The sequence below is a fragment of the Canis lupus genome, chromosome 8, assembly GCF_048164855.1.
Source record: "Canis lupus baileyi chromosome 8, mCanLup2.hap1, whole genome shotgun sequence".
Lineage (NCBI taxonomy): Eukaryota > Metazoa > Chordata > Mammalia > Carnivora > Canidae > Canis > Canis lupus.
In genome coordinates, this window is record NC_132845.1 from 52,147,121 (window position 1) to 52,165,403 (window position 18,283).

Genomic DNA, 18,283 nt, shown 5'->3' on the forward strand with positions numbered 1-18,283 from the left:
TTCTCTATTGCAAAAACTTAATATGAAGCTATAGTAATCAAGCACTAGTGGCATAAGAGCAGACATAGATCAATGGAATAGAATTGAGAGTCCAGAAATAAACCCTTACATTTATGGTCAATTGATTTTTAACAAGAGTGCCAAGACCATTTGATGGAGAAAGAATAGTCTTTTCAACATATAGTGGCTGGAACACCTGAATATCCACATGCAAAAGAATAAAGGTAGACCCCTACCTCATACAATATACAAAAATTAATCTGAAATTCATTAAGACCTAAATGAAAATGATAAAACTATAAAAGTCTGAAAAGAAGACATAGGTGTAAATTTTCATTACTGTATTAACAGTTTACATAACAAAAAGCACAAGCAACAAGAGAAGAAAAATACATTGGACTTCATAAAAATAAAAGACTTTTGGCTTTTCGGGTGCCTAGGTGGCTTAGTCAGGTAAGTGTCTGACTCTTGATTTTGGCTCAGGCCATGATCTCAGGGCTGTCAGATCAAGGCCCACATTGGGCTCAGCAAGGAGTCTGCTTGAGATTCTCTCCTTCTCCCTTTGCCCCTCCCCCCTCTCTAAAATAAAAACAAATACATCTTTAAAAAAGCTTTTGGGACTCCTGGATGGCTCAAGTTAAGAGTCTACCTTCAGCTCAGGTCATGATCTCTGGATCCTGAGATCAAACCCCAGGTCTGGCTCCCTGCTCAGCAGAGAGTCTGCTTCTCCCTCTCCCTCTGCTCCCCCTACCCCATTTGTGCTCATGTGCACTCTCTTTATCAAATAAATAAATACACTCTTAAACAAAAACAAACAACCCCCCCCCAAACTTTTGACTCTTAAGAATACCATCAAGTAAGCAAAAAGTCCACAGAATGGAAGAAAATATTTGCAAATCATGTATCAGATGAGGGTCTAATATCCCGAATATATAAAGAATCCTCACAGCCCGACAAATAACCCAATTACAAAACTGGCAAAGGATTCAAATAGACACTTCTTCAAAGAATATATGCAAATGGCCAATAAGCACGTGAAAAGATGTAGGAACTGCCAAGCAAAATCACAGTGAGATCCCACTTCACACCTACCAGCATAGCTAGGATCCAAGAGGCAAAAACAATTTTGGTGAGACTATAGAGATCTTGGAAAGGCTCACACACTGCTGGTGAGAATGGAAAATGATGTGGTCACTTTGGAAATCAGTTTGGAAGTTCCTCCAAAATCTAAACATTGAGTCACCGCTCCATGACTCAGTAATCTTACTCCTAGGTATATATTTCAGATAATTGAAAGCATGTGTCCATGCAAACACTTGTACATGAATGTTCATAGAAGCATTATTCACAATATCCAAAATGTGGGAAGCAATTGAAATGTCCACCAACCAATGAATGGGTACATAAAATGTGGTACGTCCATGTGATGGAATGTTATTCAGCCATAAACAGGACTGAAGTAGTGATACACACTATAAAGTGGACGAATCTTGAAAACATTATGCTAAGTAAAAGGAGCAAGACATAAAAAGGCCATATGATCCATTTAAATAAAATGTCCAGAATAGGTGAATTCCTAGGGATGCCTGGGTGGCTCAGTGGTTGAGCGTCTCCCTTTGACTCAAGTCGTGATCCCGGGGTCCTTGGGATCAGGTCCTGCAGGGAGCCTGCTTCTCCCTGACTGTCTCTGCCTCTCTCTGTGTGTCTCTCAGGAATAAATAAATAAAATCCTTAAAAAATAAAAAAAAATAAAAGGGTAAATTTTATGAATGAATAATTATGGGAAAAAATACAAAACAAGCCATTTTATACCTTTTAACCATGTGTTCTTCTGACACTAGTTCTTGATTTCTGGTCTGAGTTTGTGAGTAACAACAAAAATGCCCTAAGACCAGAAAAAGGGATTTTCAAGAGTTTGAGAAGTGGTCTGTCACAGCCAGCACTCACACAAACTCTCTCTCCTTACACACTCCTACATAGTTTAATTACACTTACCATGAAGGTTTTGCGATTAATGAAAACCTTTACTTGTACTTTCTTAAACACTGTGAGGGAAAAATATAGTCCCCACACAATTGTTTTGTATGGTAAAATATACATACCATAAAGTTTACCATTTTAACCATGTTTTGGTCGTATTGTTCAGTGACATTAAGCACATTCACTTTGTCGTGCAGCCATCACCCTCATCCATTTCTAGAACTTTCTTTCATCTTTCTAAACTGAAACTCTACCCTAAACAATAACTCCTTCCTATGTCATCCTTCCCCCAGCCCTGTCTTTATGGTTTGACTACCTAGATACCTCCTATAAGTGGAACCGAACAGTATTTGTCCTTTCGTGACTGGCTATCATCTGCATTGTAACATGTGTCAGAACTTCCTTCCTCTTTAAAACTGAGTAATATTCTTTTTTTTTTTTTTTTAACTGAGTAATATTCTTGATGGGAACTTTTAAAATCCAGAAATCTGACATCCTCACTTGTTGTCATAAAACTAGCTGGACATTTCATAAAAATATATTTTAACCGACCACATTAAAAGAAATGTCACGTGGTGTGAAGAGCTACATGTAGTGAACCATTCTTGATAGTTGTGACTTTATAATTAACCTTATAAATAGGTTCCTGGTAGTTATTACCAGATATTAAACAGATCTGTAAGAGTAGACATGCTCTTGTTCCTTCTTCCAAAATTACTAGATTAATGGTTAGAAAAGCCAGATTGTTTCAACATGCAAAGCTGAATGTTTTGTTTTTTTTTTTTTTTTAAAAAAAAAAAGCCGCTTGGATACTGTGAAGGACCTGGTTCTCTGAACACTCTCCTTAAGTGTGATTGGTGATAAGCTGCATTACCACATCAATAGTGCTCTTCTTCTGAAATACTGGGTGTTGTAGGTAACAGCAAATAGAGAAAACTCTGCTCTCCTGTGAAGTTCAAATGAGGTTCTCATGGGGCATACGGATTGAAATTTCTTTAATGATTTAGGAGGCACAGACCAGATAAATCCACAGAATATTGATTCTGTCTAAATAATCTTCGGGTGTTTTATACCTTCTGCCCATTTGTTTTATTTTATTCTGTCTAACTCAGCCTAGGCTCCAGCGTGGCACACAATCATTCCTCCTGCCAGGATCAACACCCCCTCTAGGCACTGTGACAACTGACAATCACAAAGGCCATCAATCATTACTGTTTTTGTTCATTTGATGAACAATACAGTGCAAGTTTGCTCCAGCAGCCTCTTTGTGGCTTAGCAAAAAAAAAAAAAAAGATTGGAGATCTCAATTTCCACCTGCAGAGAACAATGAGAATCTGTGCATTTATACCTTTGTCTATTGTGCAATGAGCTGGGGCGCCCTAGAGGGGAAACAACAAACAACAAACAACAAAGAGTACAGGTTTAGAGTTGGACAGTCCCCCTCCCCCTGGCTGTAGAGGTGGGTGTGTGCCGGCTTGGACACTAGAATATTGCATCCCTCTGGCTTCAGTGTTTAGTTCATGATGGGCAAGGCCAGTCACACCTAGTAAAACCATTCGGGGAGTCTCATGGGAGTTGTTGAGACAGAGCAGCTTGGGGGTGGCTGGGAGGCTAGGCTGTTTGCAAACATCTTTCCACTGGGTGAAGAACCTGATGGAAAAGTGACTGCAGAGGTGAGAGAGCTGGGAAGCTCAGATGGGGGCTGAGCCTTGAAAGGCCTGGAGCACCTGGATTTAGCTTTGCCAATGAGTCGTTTCCAGATGGGTTTCTATCACAATCTAGAGTCCTGACGATGATCATTTTCAAGACAAAAAGTTCTAGACTCTTGATTACTTGCACATGAAGGAGGATATTGACACAAAATAAAAATCTAGATCCATTTGTGCAGAGAAACCATTCCACTTTGTCCTATTCGGGCTTGCCCATAGCTGGAGAGGGAAAGCCTACCCCAAGGAGCAAATTTTTCTAAAATGTATCTATTGTTTTTATTGTTCAAGTAATACATTTCCATTGCGGGGAGAGGGGAGGATAATACATATAAGTTTTTAAAATTTTTAAAATGTATTCATCCTTTAAAAATTTTTCCTATTCATATAGGAATTTTTTAAAACAAAATTGTGATGATAAACACTGTTTTGTGCCTGCTTTTTCCCCTTGGTGATATATTAGGTATCTCCTTCTTTGTCAGTACACAAAGATCTGTCTCACAAATTGTAATGGCTCTATGATATGTAATTTATTTAACCATAGTTGGACATTCTAGTTTTCTCTCTATATGAAACATATCATGAAAAACATCCTTGTTCATATATCTTTGCACACTTATCTGATTTTCTTTATAAGGTTAATTGCTAGAAGTGAAATTGATGGCTTAAAAAGTAAGCACCTTTTTTCAGAGTTTTGTCAATTATTGCTATATTACCCTCTAGACAGGCTGGAGACTAACCTCTAGACCTATTTACATGCATCAGCAATACATACAAGTGTGCTCTGGTATAGGTGTTGATGGAAGAGTGAAAAGAGAAAGAAGTAAGAGATTGGGACCATGAAGTATGTCTAAGGAAGTTGGAGTTGCATGAACACTGTGTAGGAGGGTATGAATAGGTAAAACCATGTGTCCAGTTGTGTGGGTTGTCGATTGCACAACTCTGTCTGGGGAGTACCATTTGCTGCCAATACAGCAGACCTCTGCGGCTTCAAGAAGTCTGGGAAGTGGTGACTGAGTGGCCACTTGTTTCATCTTTCTTTTAATCCCACTGGCCTAGGTATCTCCTGGCCTATTGTGATAGCTAGAGTCTGGATAAGTAGAAGCTCTACCAGAATCAGAGTTATAATCCAGAATCAGAGTTTCTTTCCTGAAAGCACACAGCAACTTTTAGATTAAGTAAAATGTAAAACAATTAATATTCAATAATGTAGTAATTATTAAAAAAAATACTGGGCATTTACTCAATGGAATATTGTCAACACTAAAAATAATAAGTAGAGCATAGTAACATAATGGAGATTGCCATTGTATATTAAGTGAAGAAAGAATAAAATGTCTTATATGTAAATTATTTATAATTATGTTAAAATATGGGTATGTAGATAATGCACTAGAAACAAATGTATAAAATAATAATATAGCTGTTCAGAGGTAAGATAAGGGATGATGTTTTTGCCCTCTACTTTTTTCTATTTTTCAAATTATCTACAAAGAATATATCATTTTTTATAGAGGAATAAAAACTTTTTCTTTCTTTTTAAAGTTTTAATTTATTTATTCCTGAGAGACACACAGAGAGAGAGAGGCAGAGACATAAGCAGAGGGAGAAGCAGGCTCCCTGCAGGGAGTGATGTGAGACTCGATCCTGGGACTCCAGGATCACGCCCTAGGCTGAAGGTAGACACTCAACCACTGAGTCACCCAGATGCCCCTAAAAACATTATTTAAATAAGGACTTGGAAACCTACATTCAACCATGATACTTTTGTTTTTGTTTTTGTTTTTAATTTCAGCCTTTTTTTTAATTATTGGAGTTCAATTTGCCAACATATAGCGTAACACCCAGTGCTCATCTGCCAAGTGCCCCCCTCATTGCCCATCATCCAGTCACCCCAACGCCCTGCCCACTTCCCCTTCCACTACCCCTTGTTCATTTCCCAGAGTTAGGTATCTCATGTTTTGTCACCCTCACTGATATTTTCACTCATTTTCTCTCCTTTCCCTTTATTCCCTTTCACTAGTTTTTATATTCCCCAAATGAATGAGACCATATAATGTTTGTCCTTTTTCGATTGACTTATTTCACTCAGCATAATACCCTCCAGGTCCCTCCACGTCGAAGCAAATAGTGGGTATTTGTCATTTCTAATGGCTGAGTAATATTCCATTGTATACATAGACCACATCTTCTTTATCCATTCATCTTTCGATGGACACCGAGGCTCCTTCCACAGTTTGGCTATTGTGGACATTGCTGCTATAAACATCGGGGTGCAGGTGTCCCGGCATTTCACTGCATCTGTATCTTTGGGGTAAATCCCCAGCAGGGCAATTGCTGGGTTGTAGGGCAGATCTATTTTTAACTCTGAGGAACCTCCACACAGTTTTCCAGAGGGGCTGTACCAGTTCACATTCCCACCAACAGTGCAAGAGGGTTCCCCTTTCTCCACATCGTCTCCAACATTTGTTGTTTCCTGTCTTGTTAATTTTCCCCATTCTCACTGGTGTGAGGTGGTATCTCATTGTGGTTTTGATTTGTATTTCCCTGATGGCAAGTGATGCAGAGCATTTTCTCATGTGTGTGTTGGCCATGTCTATGTCTTCCTCTGTGAGATTTCTGTTCATGTCTTTTGCCCATTTCATGATTGGATTGTTTGTTTCTTTGCTGTTGAGTTTAATAAGTTCTTTATACATCTTGGATACTAGCCCTTTATCTGATATGTCATTGCCAAATATCTTCTCTCATTCTGTAGGTTGTCTTTTAGTTTTGTTGACTGTTTCTTTTGCTGTGCAGAAGCTTCTTCTCTTGATGAGGTCCCAATAATTCATTTTTGCTTTTGTTTTTCTTGCCTTCGTGGATGTATCTTGCAAGAAGTTGCTGTGACCAAGTTCAAAAAGGGTGTTGCCTGTGTCCTTCTCTAGGATTTTGATGGAATTTTGTCTCACATTTAGATCTTTCATCCATTTTGAGTTTATCTTTGTGTATGGTGAAAGAGAGTGGTCTAGTTTCATTCTTCTGCTTGTGGCTGTCCAATTTTCCCAGCACCATTTATTGAAGAGACTGTCTTTTTTTCCAGTGGATAGTCTTTCCTGCTTTGTCCAATATTAGTTGACCATAGGGTTGAGGGCCCATTTCTGGATTCTCTATTCTGTTCCATTGATCTATATGTCTGTTTTTGTGCCAGCACCTCATTGTCTTGATGACCACAGCTTTGTAGTACAACCTGAAATCTGGCATTGTGATGCCCCCAGCTATGGTTTTCTTTTTTAAGATTCCGCTGGCTATTCGGAGTCTTTTCTGATTCCACACAAATCTTAAGATAATTTGTTCCAACTCTCTGAAGAAAGTCCATGGTATTTTGATAGGGATTGCATTAAATGTGTAAATTGCCCTGGGTAGCATGGACATTTTCACAATATTAATTCTTCCAATCCATGAGCATGGAATATTTTTCCATCTCTTTGTGTCTTCCTCAATTTCTTTCAGAAGTGTTCTGTAGTTTTTAGGGTATAGATCCTTTACTACTTTGGTTAGGTTTATTCCTAGGTATCTTATGCTTTTGGGTGCAATTATAAATTGGATTGACTCCTTAATTTCTCTTTCTTCAGTCTCATTGTTAGTGTATAGAAATGCCACTGATTTCTGGGTACCATGATACTTTTTGTATTCTTTTCTTCTTTAGTCCAAATTTGGCCTCATTACACTATTATTCCTGAGCCTTTTTAGGGCTGTGTGTGTGTGTGTGTGTGTGTGTGTGCTTAGAAAGGAACTAGATATTTATGTTCAAATAATATTTTAGGTTGCAAGGAGCTTTGATTATTTTGTGTATAGCTCTCCTGTTACAGTCTTAATTAACGAGAAACAACAGACCATAAGTTATTTGGAGAACAGTTTGATATCATGAACAAAGAAAGCCTTTCACAGCACATGTGTTAGACTTCATTAGAGAAAACCTATTGGATCAGCTGACAGTTTAAAAGGCAGGGGAGAAATATTGGCATCTCTCTCTTCAGAGCATTCTGAAGATTCTAAATAAAAAACGGTGTGTGTTCCAGAAGAATGGAAAGTGGGGTCTCAAATAGATATTTGTTTAGCATAGCCATTATTGGCACTATCTAAAACATGGAAGCACCTCAAGTGTCCATCGATGCATAAATGGAGAAGGAAAATGTGGTATATAAATGCAATGTAATATTATTCAGCCTTAAAAAGGAAAGAAATCTGTAATATGCTACAACATGGATAAGACTAAGTGAAATAAGCCAGTCACAAAAAGACCAATAGTGCATGAATCCACCTGGATGAGGTACTTGGAATGGTGAAGACTCATAAAGACAGAAAGCATAAGGGTGGGTGCTAAGGGCTGGGGAGAGGTTAAATAGGGAGTTAGTGTTCAGTGGTTACAAAGTTTCAGTGTTACAAGATGCAAAAAGCCCTGGGGAAGGATGCTGGTGATGTTTTTACAACTGTGTGAATGGACTTAATACCACTGGACTGTATGCTTAAAATAGTTAAGGTGGAGGGTGCCTGGGTGGCTCAGTCCGTTAAGCATCTGCCTTCAGCTCAGGTAAGGATCTCAGGGTCCTGGGATCCAGTCCCAAGTCTGGCTCCCTGCTCAGTGGGGATCCTGCTTCTACCTCTCCCTTTGCCTGTCGCTCCTCCTGCTTGTGCTCTCTTGCTGTGTCAAATGGGTGAATGAAATCTTTTTTAAAAAATGGCTAAGGTGGTAAATTTTATGTTATGTGTATTTTACCACAATAAAAAAAGAAGGAAAAGCAAGAGATGATCCCAGGACCCCGGGATCACGACCTGAGCCAAAGGTAGACGCTCAACCACTGAGCCACCCAGGTGTCCCCTGGTCACTCTTTCTAAAACAGCACCCACTCATCACTCTCCAGCCTCTCATTGTGCTCTATTGTCTATCACTTACCAATGACCTGACATTATATTGGACAGTCACTTGTTTGTCTGTCGCCTGTCACCCTGACTGGAACGTGAGCTCCAGAAGGGGTAGAGGTTGCTTGACTTGTTCATCCCATATCCCCAGCCCCTAGAACACTGTCTGTATGTAATGAATATTTTAGTGAATAACTGAATCTCTTAAATGATCTCTTTAATGAGAGCATTTGAAAATAAAGAACAAACTGTTTTTGTTTCATTTTAAGAACCCTTCTCTGGGATTTACACAGGTGCTTAAACATGGATTTTTGCAGGGAGATGCTTTTGTACCAGGATCCTTGAACTCAACAGCTGTGCTTGTTAATCCCCTAGAGATTACACTTGAGAAAGTGTAACCATTTTAGCCTTGGCCTTCAGGAACCACCTCTGTACCAAGCTTTGTAATGCGAAGAAATGAAGTGTGCTATGGGAAATTACAATTCCCCCAAGCTGGCTTGAAAGGAGAGTGTCAGCTGAAGGCTACTTGGGTATCTTTAGTACATCTGAGTCTTGGACAGAAAAGATTTTCTTCGTTTGGAATCTCTCTTCCAAGCGCTGATATCTGCTGGCAGGTGGGCAGACTTTGCCAGCAAAAGTCAGACATTGTATTGTGCAAAAGGAATGCTAAAAATGGGGCACCGCATCAAATTACCCCCCGGTTTTCCTCTTGATGCACAGCCATCTCTTGATAGCCTCAGAGGGGCTGGTCATGACCTTTGTGATTTGATAAGCAATCTCTGCCCCAGATTCCTCTAGTGGGAGCTCCACATGGAAAGGTTTATCTTCTTGCGGAATCTCCTTGGTGTTTACTGGCCCATGGATTTAGTTTTGGTCCATTTCACCTTACCTCCCCACCAAAAGATGGAATCCCAAAGAGCCCTTTCCTTCAGGCTCTCTTGGGAGTATTTGTGAGTCTTACATAGTGAAATTGATTTTGAACATTTTCTAACACATGGAGAATGTTTATAAGCTGTTAGGGAAGTCAAAGCCACCTATACATGTTCCAGTGATCAAGTGGAATAAAAATCCTGAACTTCTTAGTGGCTCAGACCTACCTTTGGCTCAGGTCATGATCTCGAGGTCCTGGGATCCAGGCCAGCATTGGTCTCCTTGCTCAGTGGGGAGTCTGCTTTTCCCTCTACCTCTGCCTGCCGCTCCAGTTGCTTGTGCTCTCTCTCTCTTTCTCTCTCTCAAATAAATAAATAAAATCTTAAACACACAAACACATAAACTCTGGAACTTCTCAACATTGTAAAGGTCTTGGTTTTAGGCTGAGGATCCTGATGTTAGACCTCTAACATGTAAAGTGGAATGCTCCCAAGGATGGCTGCTGTCAACCCTTCTGCCAATTCCACTCAAATAGAGGCCTTACACCTTGCATTGATGTGTGACCCCATTTGTTCATTCTTTCATTTGACAAACTTGTATTGAGGATCTTCTACTCGCCAAGAACAGTGCTGGGTGCTTTACAAACAGAGCTCATCTGTCCCTTGATGAGCTTGGAAGCGGTGATAACAAGAAGAATGATAATAATAGTAAGAATAGCAAAATCTAGGGGCTCCTGGGTGGCTCAGTTGGTTAAGCAGCCGACTATTGATTTCAGCTCAGGTCATGATCTCAGGGTCATGGGATTGAGTCCCAAATCAGTCTCGCCATTAGGCAGGGAGTCTCCTTGAGATTCTTTCCCTTTCCCTCTGCCCCTTCCCCTGCTCATGTGCACACACTCTCTCACTCTTTCTCAAAATAAATAAATAGGGGCATCTGGGTGGCTCAGACATTGGGTCATGATCTCAGGGTTCTGGGATTGATCCTGGCATTGGACTTCCTGCTCAGTGGAGAGTCTGCTTCTCTTCCTTGCTCATGTTCTGTCTCTGTCTTTCAGATAAATAAATAAAATCTTAAAAAAAAAATTCTAAAAAAAAAAAGAAAAAAAAGAATTGCAAAACCTAGTATTTGTGGCTACTTGCTATGTGCCAGGCACTGAACTAACCATTTTTACAAGAATTATCTCCTTTATGCTGATCCTATAAAGTAGGCAAGTGTATACTACTATTATCTCACGTGTAGATGAACCAATGAGGGCTTAGAAACCCTAACTGACTTGCCCAACATCACACAGTTTTAAGTCCAGGTCTGACTGTCCTCAGAACCCCATCTCTCTCTTTTAAAACAAAACAAAACTGTTTTGCATTCCTACTAGAAATGTATAAGAGTTCTCATTGCTCTGTGTCCTTACCAGTACTTGGTATGGTCAGTCTTTTTAATTAGCCATTTTAGTGGGTGTGTAATAATATCTCATTTTGTGTGTGCACATATTTTTTTGGTTTGTTTTTGTTTTTTAAAGAGAGAGAAAGACAGTGGCAGGCAGGGGCAAAGGGAGAGGGAGAAAGAGAATCTTAAGCAGACTCCATGCCCAGCACAGAGCCCAACATGGGGCTCAATCTCACGACCCTGAGATCATAACCTGAGCTGAATTCAAGAGTCAGATGCTTAATCAACTGAGCCACCCAGGTGCCCCAAGTGTGTGCATGTGTTTTAAGATTTTATTTATTCATTCATGAGAGACACAGAGAGAGAGAGAGAGAGAGAGAGAGCCAGAGACACAGGCAGAGGGAGAAGCAGGCTCCATGCAGGGAGTCTCATGTGGAACTTGATCCAGGGTCCCCAGGATCAGGCCTTAGGCTGAAGGCGGCGCTAAACCGCTAAACCGCTGAGTCACCCAGGCTGCCCCGTGCATGTTTTAATGAGGCTTATCAAGATATACGTTACAGTAAAATTTACCCATCGTAGTGTATAGTTTTTCAATTTTGACAAATGCATACGGTATAATTACCCCTATAATCGAGGCATAGAAACATTTATATCATCTCCCTAAATTCCCTCAGGCTGCCCCTCTGTAGTTAACCCCTGCCCCCACCATCAGCCTCTGACACTCACTGATCCATTTCTGTTCTTCTGGTTCTGCCTCTTCCAGAATGTCAGATAAGTGAAATCATAAAAAACATAGCCTTTGTGTCTTGCTTCCTTCACTGGACCTGATGCATTTGAGTTCTTCCATGTGGTTGAGTATTTCAGTAGGCCCTTCCTTTTTATTGTTAAGCAGCATTCCACTATAGCACCCCAATAAGAGTGAATTCTTAATCTTGGTGATGAATTAGCACATGTGAGTTTAATAGAAGACTGGCTTATTTATAACTACAGATTGCAGTGGTTTTAAGCCTTGTTGTTTATCAGGGTCATCCTAGGAAAGATTTTACTCTTTTTTATAACAGATTTATTTATTTATTTATTTATTTATTTATTTATTTATTTATTTATTCATTAATTCATTCATTCACTCATTCATGAAAGAAACACACAGAGAGAGGCAGAGACATTGGCAGAGGGAGAAGCCGGCTCCAGGAGCCTAATGTGGGACTCAGTCCCTGGACCCCGGGATCACCACCTGAGCCAAAGGTAGACACTCAACCACTGAGCCACCCAGGTGCCCCTGAAAAATAAGGCCTCATTCCCCTGAAATTCTTGTTGAGCTGGTCAGGATGAGAATAAAAGATGGGCAGTTTTAAAAGACACCTCCCCCCCCCCCAGGTGACACTAACATGCAGCCAGGTTTAAGACCCACCAACATACCAGTTGGATGATCCAGGACAAATCACTGCACTTGGAATCTCAATTTCTTTCTCTTTAAGTTGAGAATAATGATATTGCCCAGTCTAGCTCACCAGATTATCATAAGGATAAAAATATTTTCCAGTGGCAACCCATGAAAAAGCAAAGAAATGAATGGTATCAATATGGATGTAATGATCTATCAGTGTCTTTCCTATTTGAAGAGTACCAGAGCTTCTCTTTCTTAAACAAATGACAGAGGTTTTCAAGAGCAAATGGAAAGAGCAATGTTTTTCTGTCAATTTTATGTGTGCTATTAGATGATTGCTTGATGTATAAGAGTAATTGGGACACCAACAAACAAATAGAGATGAGAGGTGGAAAAAACACATGCCTTTCTCAGACACTGAGGATGTGGGCAGAACCGGGCATGGCTGGCTATAGACCGTGATCTTCTCCCCAATGGGTTAAGTCAGCACATTTGCAAAAAAAGTAAACACTGATGTAACTAAATGGACAAGGCAAGCAGAGGCGTGGCGCCAAGGATACAATTACAGAGCAGCCCCTGATCCAGTCCTTGCCTCAGAGCAAGTGAGAGGAGGGCCCCTTGTCACTGGCAAACATCATATGAAACGAGAGGTCATTTTATAACCACATCTGGCCACCTCAGAACATATTGCAAGGAGCATCATGTCACTTTGGGTCTGGAAAAGAATGGCCGTCTTTGTATGCAAAAAGGTCTGGAAAAGAATGGCCATCTTTGTGTGAAAAAAGGTCTTTCATTGATATTTTTATTGTAAAATAGCAGATATTAATTGTAAACAAAAACCAAACAGTATAGAAATAATGTCTTAGCTTGGGGATGCTATAACAGAATGCCACAGGCTGGGTGACTTAAGCTGTTGCTTAAGCAACATTTATTTCTTACAGTTCTGGAGGCTGGGAGGCTCATGATCAAGGTGATGGCACATTCAGTGTCTGGCAAAGAGCACTCTTCCTGGCTTGCAGATGGCTGCCTTCTTGCTGTGTCCACCCATGGCAGAGAGAGAGAGAGAGAAAGAACAAGCTCTCTGATTTCTTCTTATGAGGGTACTAATCCCATCATGAGGATCCTACCCTGGTGAGCTCATCTAATTACCATCCCCTAAGTGTCACATTGGGGGTTAGGGATTCAACATATGAATTTTGAGGAAAACACATTCAGCCCATAACAACTACTTTAAAGTTAAACGTGGAATTCTCCATTCCTGTTTCACAGGCAAAAACATTGTTAACAGCTTGGTGTGTATCTTTTTAGTGTTTTTCTTCTGTATATATGAACATTAAGTACATATATATTATGTTGTGTTTTTTATAAACATAGGATATATGTTTTAGAAGTATGGGCTCACACTCTATAGCCTGCATCCTGCCTTTCATTTAGCATTGAGGATAGCTTTCCACATAAGCACACGTAGATCTAGCCTGAGCATTTGTATTTGAAGGAAAGACACACTACTAATGTAGTTGGTAGGTAGGAATTTGGCCAAGCACTTGCTCCTTCAAAATACTCCCAACACAAAGTGAGCCCTGAGGTGGCAAGACCAAGGAAAACTTTAGGAATCGGTACTGATTTCTATTTCCTCAGCAAGTTCAATAATTAGTGACTTAAGGGGCAGCCTTTTTCCTTCTGCTTTCTTGTGAGGGTTGGCTTCCCTGGATTGTTGGTCAGCTTTACTGCTTTCTTGACTTCCTCTTCCTCCTTTCCAGAGAGGGGTGTCTCCTGGTGCAGCTGTTGGAGGCAGGGGTGGGGGTGCATTTCCTCCCTTTGTATGTGTCATTAGCTATCTCTCTGGCTTCCCTCTGGGGACAGCTGCCCAGCCAGGTGAGCCGGTGTCATTTAAAGCAGCACTTCCGTTCTCAGGGAGGGGTTGGTTGTCATTTCTGGATGACTTCTGATATGGCCCAGGTGAGGAGGAATGGCAACTGGCACAAAGACAATGGCAGACAACTTGGTGCGAGTCACATTTTCTTTGTAAAGGATATGCTGCCTAGAACTCCTGTTCAAGACCATTGTTTTTTTAATACTTTGCAATTTTTTAGGCTAACTTGAAGGCAGTATAGCATAGCGGTTAAGCAAGCATGCTCCACAGTAGATCAATTCATTCACTGATATTCATTCACTAGTATTTATTGGGGACTTATTATGTGGCAGGTAGGCATTGATCTAGATGCTGGGCATACTACAAGGAGTAAGACAAAGTCCTCGCCCTCATGGAGCTTGCATTATTGCAATAGACTATAAACAGATATAAATAAATATGTAATATAATGCCAAGAAGTGTATCAGCTAGCAATTGTCACAATAATGTACTTAACAAACCATTCCCAAGCTCAGTGGCTTACAACATACATTTATAGTCTCTTCACATGCTTATAGGTCAGCCAGGTTTCAGTTGTTCTAGGTTGGGTTTGACTACACTTGGATCAAGGCTGTTGAGTTCTATGTAGTTTTGTCTAGGATTGGTCATTCTACTGAGATCAGTAATCTACCAAGGGCAAACTCTTTTTACAGCAGAGATCAAAAGCTCTCAAAGGGTTAAGAAGAAAAACACTCGTAATGAATCTTAAGGCCTAGCCTGGGGACATGCCACTTCCCCACACATTCCACTGGCCAAAGTGAGTCACGTGGACAAGCCCAACCAACATCAATGAAGCACTGAAGCAATGAAGACATGCTATCACTTAGTTTTCATCAAGCCAGCATCCACGATGACTCCCCAATGATCTTCACCTCCTGGTATTCACATTCCTAGGGCATCCCTTCCCACAACTATACCAGGGTTGATATGTGTAACTAATAGAATATGACAGAAATAATCGTGTGCGACTTCCCAGATTAGGTTCTAAAAGACACTGCAGCCTTGGTGTCGATCTCTCTCTCTCTCTCTCTCTCTCTCTCTCTTCCTTGGGTCATTCATGCTGAGAGAAACCAGCTACCATGTCACCATCGCAAGCAGCTCTACAGAGATGCCCACATACAAGAAATGGAGACCTCTAGCCCATAGCTATGTGAGTGAGCCTTCTCAGGTGGAGCTAGCATCTTAGCTATAACTTCATGAAAGACCTTGAATTGAAACCACCCAGTTCAGCCACACCTGGATTTCTGAGCCTCAGAAACTGTGAGATAAGTGTTCATCGTTGTTGTTATGAGCCACCAAATTTTGGAAGGTTATTCATTATGCAGCAAGGGAAACTAACAATAACTCAGGCTGTTGTAGAGAGAGCAAACTAGGAGGATAGAAGTAGAAGCAGGAAAACTTATAATGTCTACATCCCTGCTACTCAAATTGGGGTTCAAAGACCAGGGGAATCATCTAGGCCCCACCCCAGACCTCTCAAATCAGAATCTGTATCTTACCAAGATTCCCTGATAAGTCTTTGCATGTGTAGGTTTGAGAAGCAGAGCTATAGATGACAGCCTTGGTAGCAGATGCATGTGCATGATGCAGGTTTGAATCCTGGCTATCAACCCTGTGACTTAATTTTCCTAAGCCTCTGTTTTCTTTCTTGTAAATGGTAATAATAATAGTGTGCTGCCTTCACTGGGTTATATGTGAGAGTATAAAGGAAATGGTGCATGTCAGGTGCTTAGCATAGCACCTGACACATGGTTACATGATTAGGGCCTCGTAAGAGTTAGCTCTTTATTGACTTGGTCTGATCCATGCATTTTCTTCCCTAATATTCCTGATCATTTCCTGATGATTCGCCTTAATTTTTCAAAATTCCCTGTTAAAGAAAATGCTATCAAAGGAGATCCCATTTTGCAAAATGTCCTTGAGCTCATTAGAAAGATCTTTGCACCCAGCATGATTCCAGCAATACCCCAGAATAAAGGTGCCTGATTTCCATCATCAGTTCCCAGGCCCAGTTCTCAGGGCAATTTTCAGGGCCATCCAGCAGGCCAAAATAGGCCACAGCACTATAAATAGTGAGTTTGGGTTGCTTGGGGCCTGGCTTCCCAGGCCAGACCCTTCCCCTTCCCTCTGCCTGGTCCTGTGCTTGAGTATGCTCCAGCTTATATCTGCAAGCGTATTTTTCTTAATATGCCCAGAAAATGCTTTGCCAACTAGCCAGACTGTCTTCAAAACTCTCCTTTTTATTTGTTCAGTTGCAATGTATCCCAAATATGTGATGAAAGCTGATAAACCAAATTCGAAGGGTGTTGTGAGGAGTAAATCAAGAAACTATGTATTGGTGGGACTGGCTACAGAATGTACAGGCCTAGTGTAAAATACAAATGCTGGGTCTCTTGTTCAAAGCTTTAAGAATTTCTGGATGGTGACAGCCAGAGTATTAAAACAATGTGACTGCACAGGGCAATGCCCCTGAAGCCAGCCATATGTATGAGGTGTATCTGATGTACCTGGAAACTAGTACCAGCCAAATTCACAACTTTTCTAGAGTCTTTGTCTTTAAAGGGCTAATCAATTTCCTTTGAAGGCAAAGTTATGGGTAAACTGTATAGCTGTAATCTGATCCCTTCTACTGCTAAATCTTAGTGACTTAAACCATAGTGATTGATTGTTTTTCATAGTCCTGTAGGTTAACTGGGTAGTTCCTCTGCTATTTCTCCTTGACTCACTCATGTGGTTGCATTCAGTTGGTGCATTTAATGGTGAACACAACATTTGAGAGCTACATGGGGATATCCCACAGTTGATGGGATGTCTCCACGCAACTCCATGCTGGGACTCTGGGTCTGGCACTCCAGCCTCATCTGCACCCCCTTCAGTGGTCACTTCTTGGCCATGATGGACCTTTCTAGCAGCATGGTGGTGTACTCTGCCTAGATGATCTCCTGGGCTGAGCTGGAAGGTCCAGGGGGTGCCTCATGCCCAAGTCTGGGGCCCTTCAGTTCTCTTCCACTTGGCCTGTCATCCTCCAGTGGGTCAGACCAGTTTCTTTACATTATGGAAGAAACATTCCCAAAATGGAAGCATCAAGCCTACTTGAAGGCTAGACTCTGAAACTTGCACAGCAGCATTTCAGTTACCTTCTCTTAGTCAAACCAAGTCATGAGGCTCACTTAGATTCAAAAGAGTTGGGGGGAAGACTCCCCCATTTAATGAGAAGAATAGCATAGTTTTCAAAGGGTCAGGGATCCAGTGAGCTGTGATTCACTGGGGTACAGTGCAATAGTTCTCAAACTGAAGATTATGTCAGGATTATCTGGAAGCTGTGTTAACACACAGATTGCTGGGTCCCAACTCCAGAGTATCTGAATCAGTAGGACTGGAATAGGGCCTGAGAACTTACATTTCAGACTAGCTCTCAAGAGATGCTGATGCTGCTAGTTTGGGAACCACACTCTGAGAGCTGCTGGTGGAGGGGTTAACTGTCCACACTGTAGAGCAGTGGCTTTCAACCTTGACTGCACATTAGAAACATCTGGGCAGCTATAACTACCTAAATGTCAGTTCCGGGTATCTGTGGTAAGAAAAAGATCAAAGCATTACGCCATAATACAGTCTTTGGCATCATTCACTTGGTTGTAATTTGTAAATCATTGGAAAGTTCATCGAATCCCTTAAATGCCTTTGCAACTTAATCATTCCCTGATTATTTGGGTAAACATGTACCAAGAAAAGTTGGATGAACTTTATCTCAACTGTCATCATCAGGGTATTGGGGGAAATTCCGCTTTTTCCAAGTATGTTCTGCGATATGACTTTATATTATTAAAGGAACTTCAGTAAAAAAAAAAATAGGTGTGGCTTCCTGGGAGAAGGCCTTTCTGGAACTGCACTGAAGAGCCTACCCCACCAAAAAGCAGCTGCTGTTCATGAGTCACACAGATCCTGTCTCCTGACTGCACACAAATAGCCCAAGCTGTCCTTCTTGATTCTGATTTTCAGAATTTGCAATCATCGACATGGCACCGTGTAAGAACTGAGATGAAAAATGCACACATGGTAAAGCAGTAGGTCTCCCAACACTAAGTTCATTCTTCATGTTCTCTTCCATTAAAGCAGAGTTTCAAAGCTTTCAGACCATTAGAATCA

At 40.9% G+C, this 18,283-nt stretch overlaps 1 protein-coding gene and 1 long non-coding RNA gene across 7 annotated transcripts in view; one reads left to right on the plus strand and one right to left on the minus strand.

Moving 5' to 3' along the window:
- The window catches only part of IQCK (IQ motif containing K), a 132,107-nt gene that overhangs the window by 64,473 nt on the left and 49,351 nt on the right, over positions 1–18,283 (plus strand). Inside the window, exon 8 of one of the 6 annotated variants that reach the window (XM_072835983.1) lies at positions 13,167–13,320. The exons of the other annotated variants lie outside the window; for them this stretch is intronic. Within the exon in view, the coding sequence (XP_072692084.1) occupies positions 13,167–13,190 (24 nt within the window). The 3' untranslated portion in view covers positions 13,191–13,320. Of the gene's footprint in view, positions 1–13,166; positions 13,321–18,283 lie in introns of those variants that run through there. 6 annotated transcript variants of the gene reach the window in all.
- LOC140638518 (uncharacterized) overlaps positions 1–18,283 on the minus strand; it is a 59,305-nt gene that overhangs the window by 16,246 nt on the left and 24,776 nt on the right. The gene's annotated exons all lie outside the window — the stretch shown is intronic.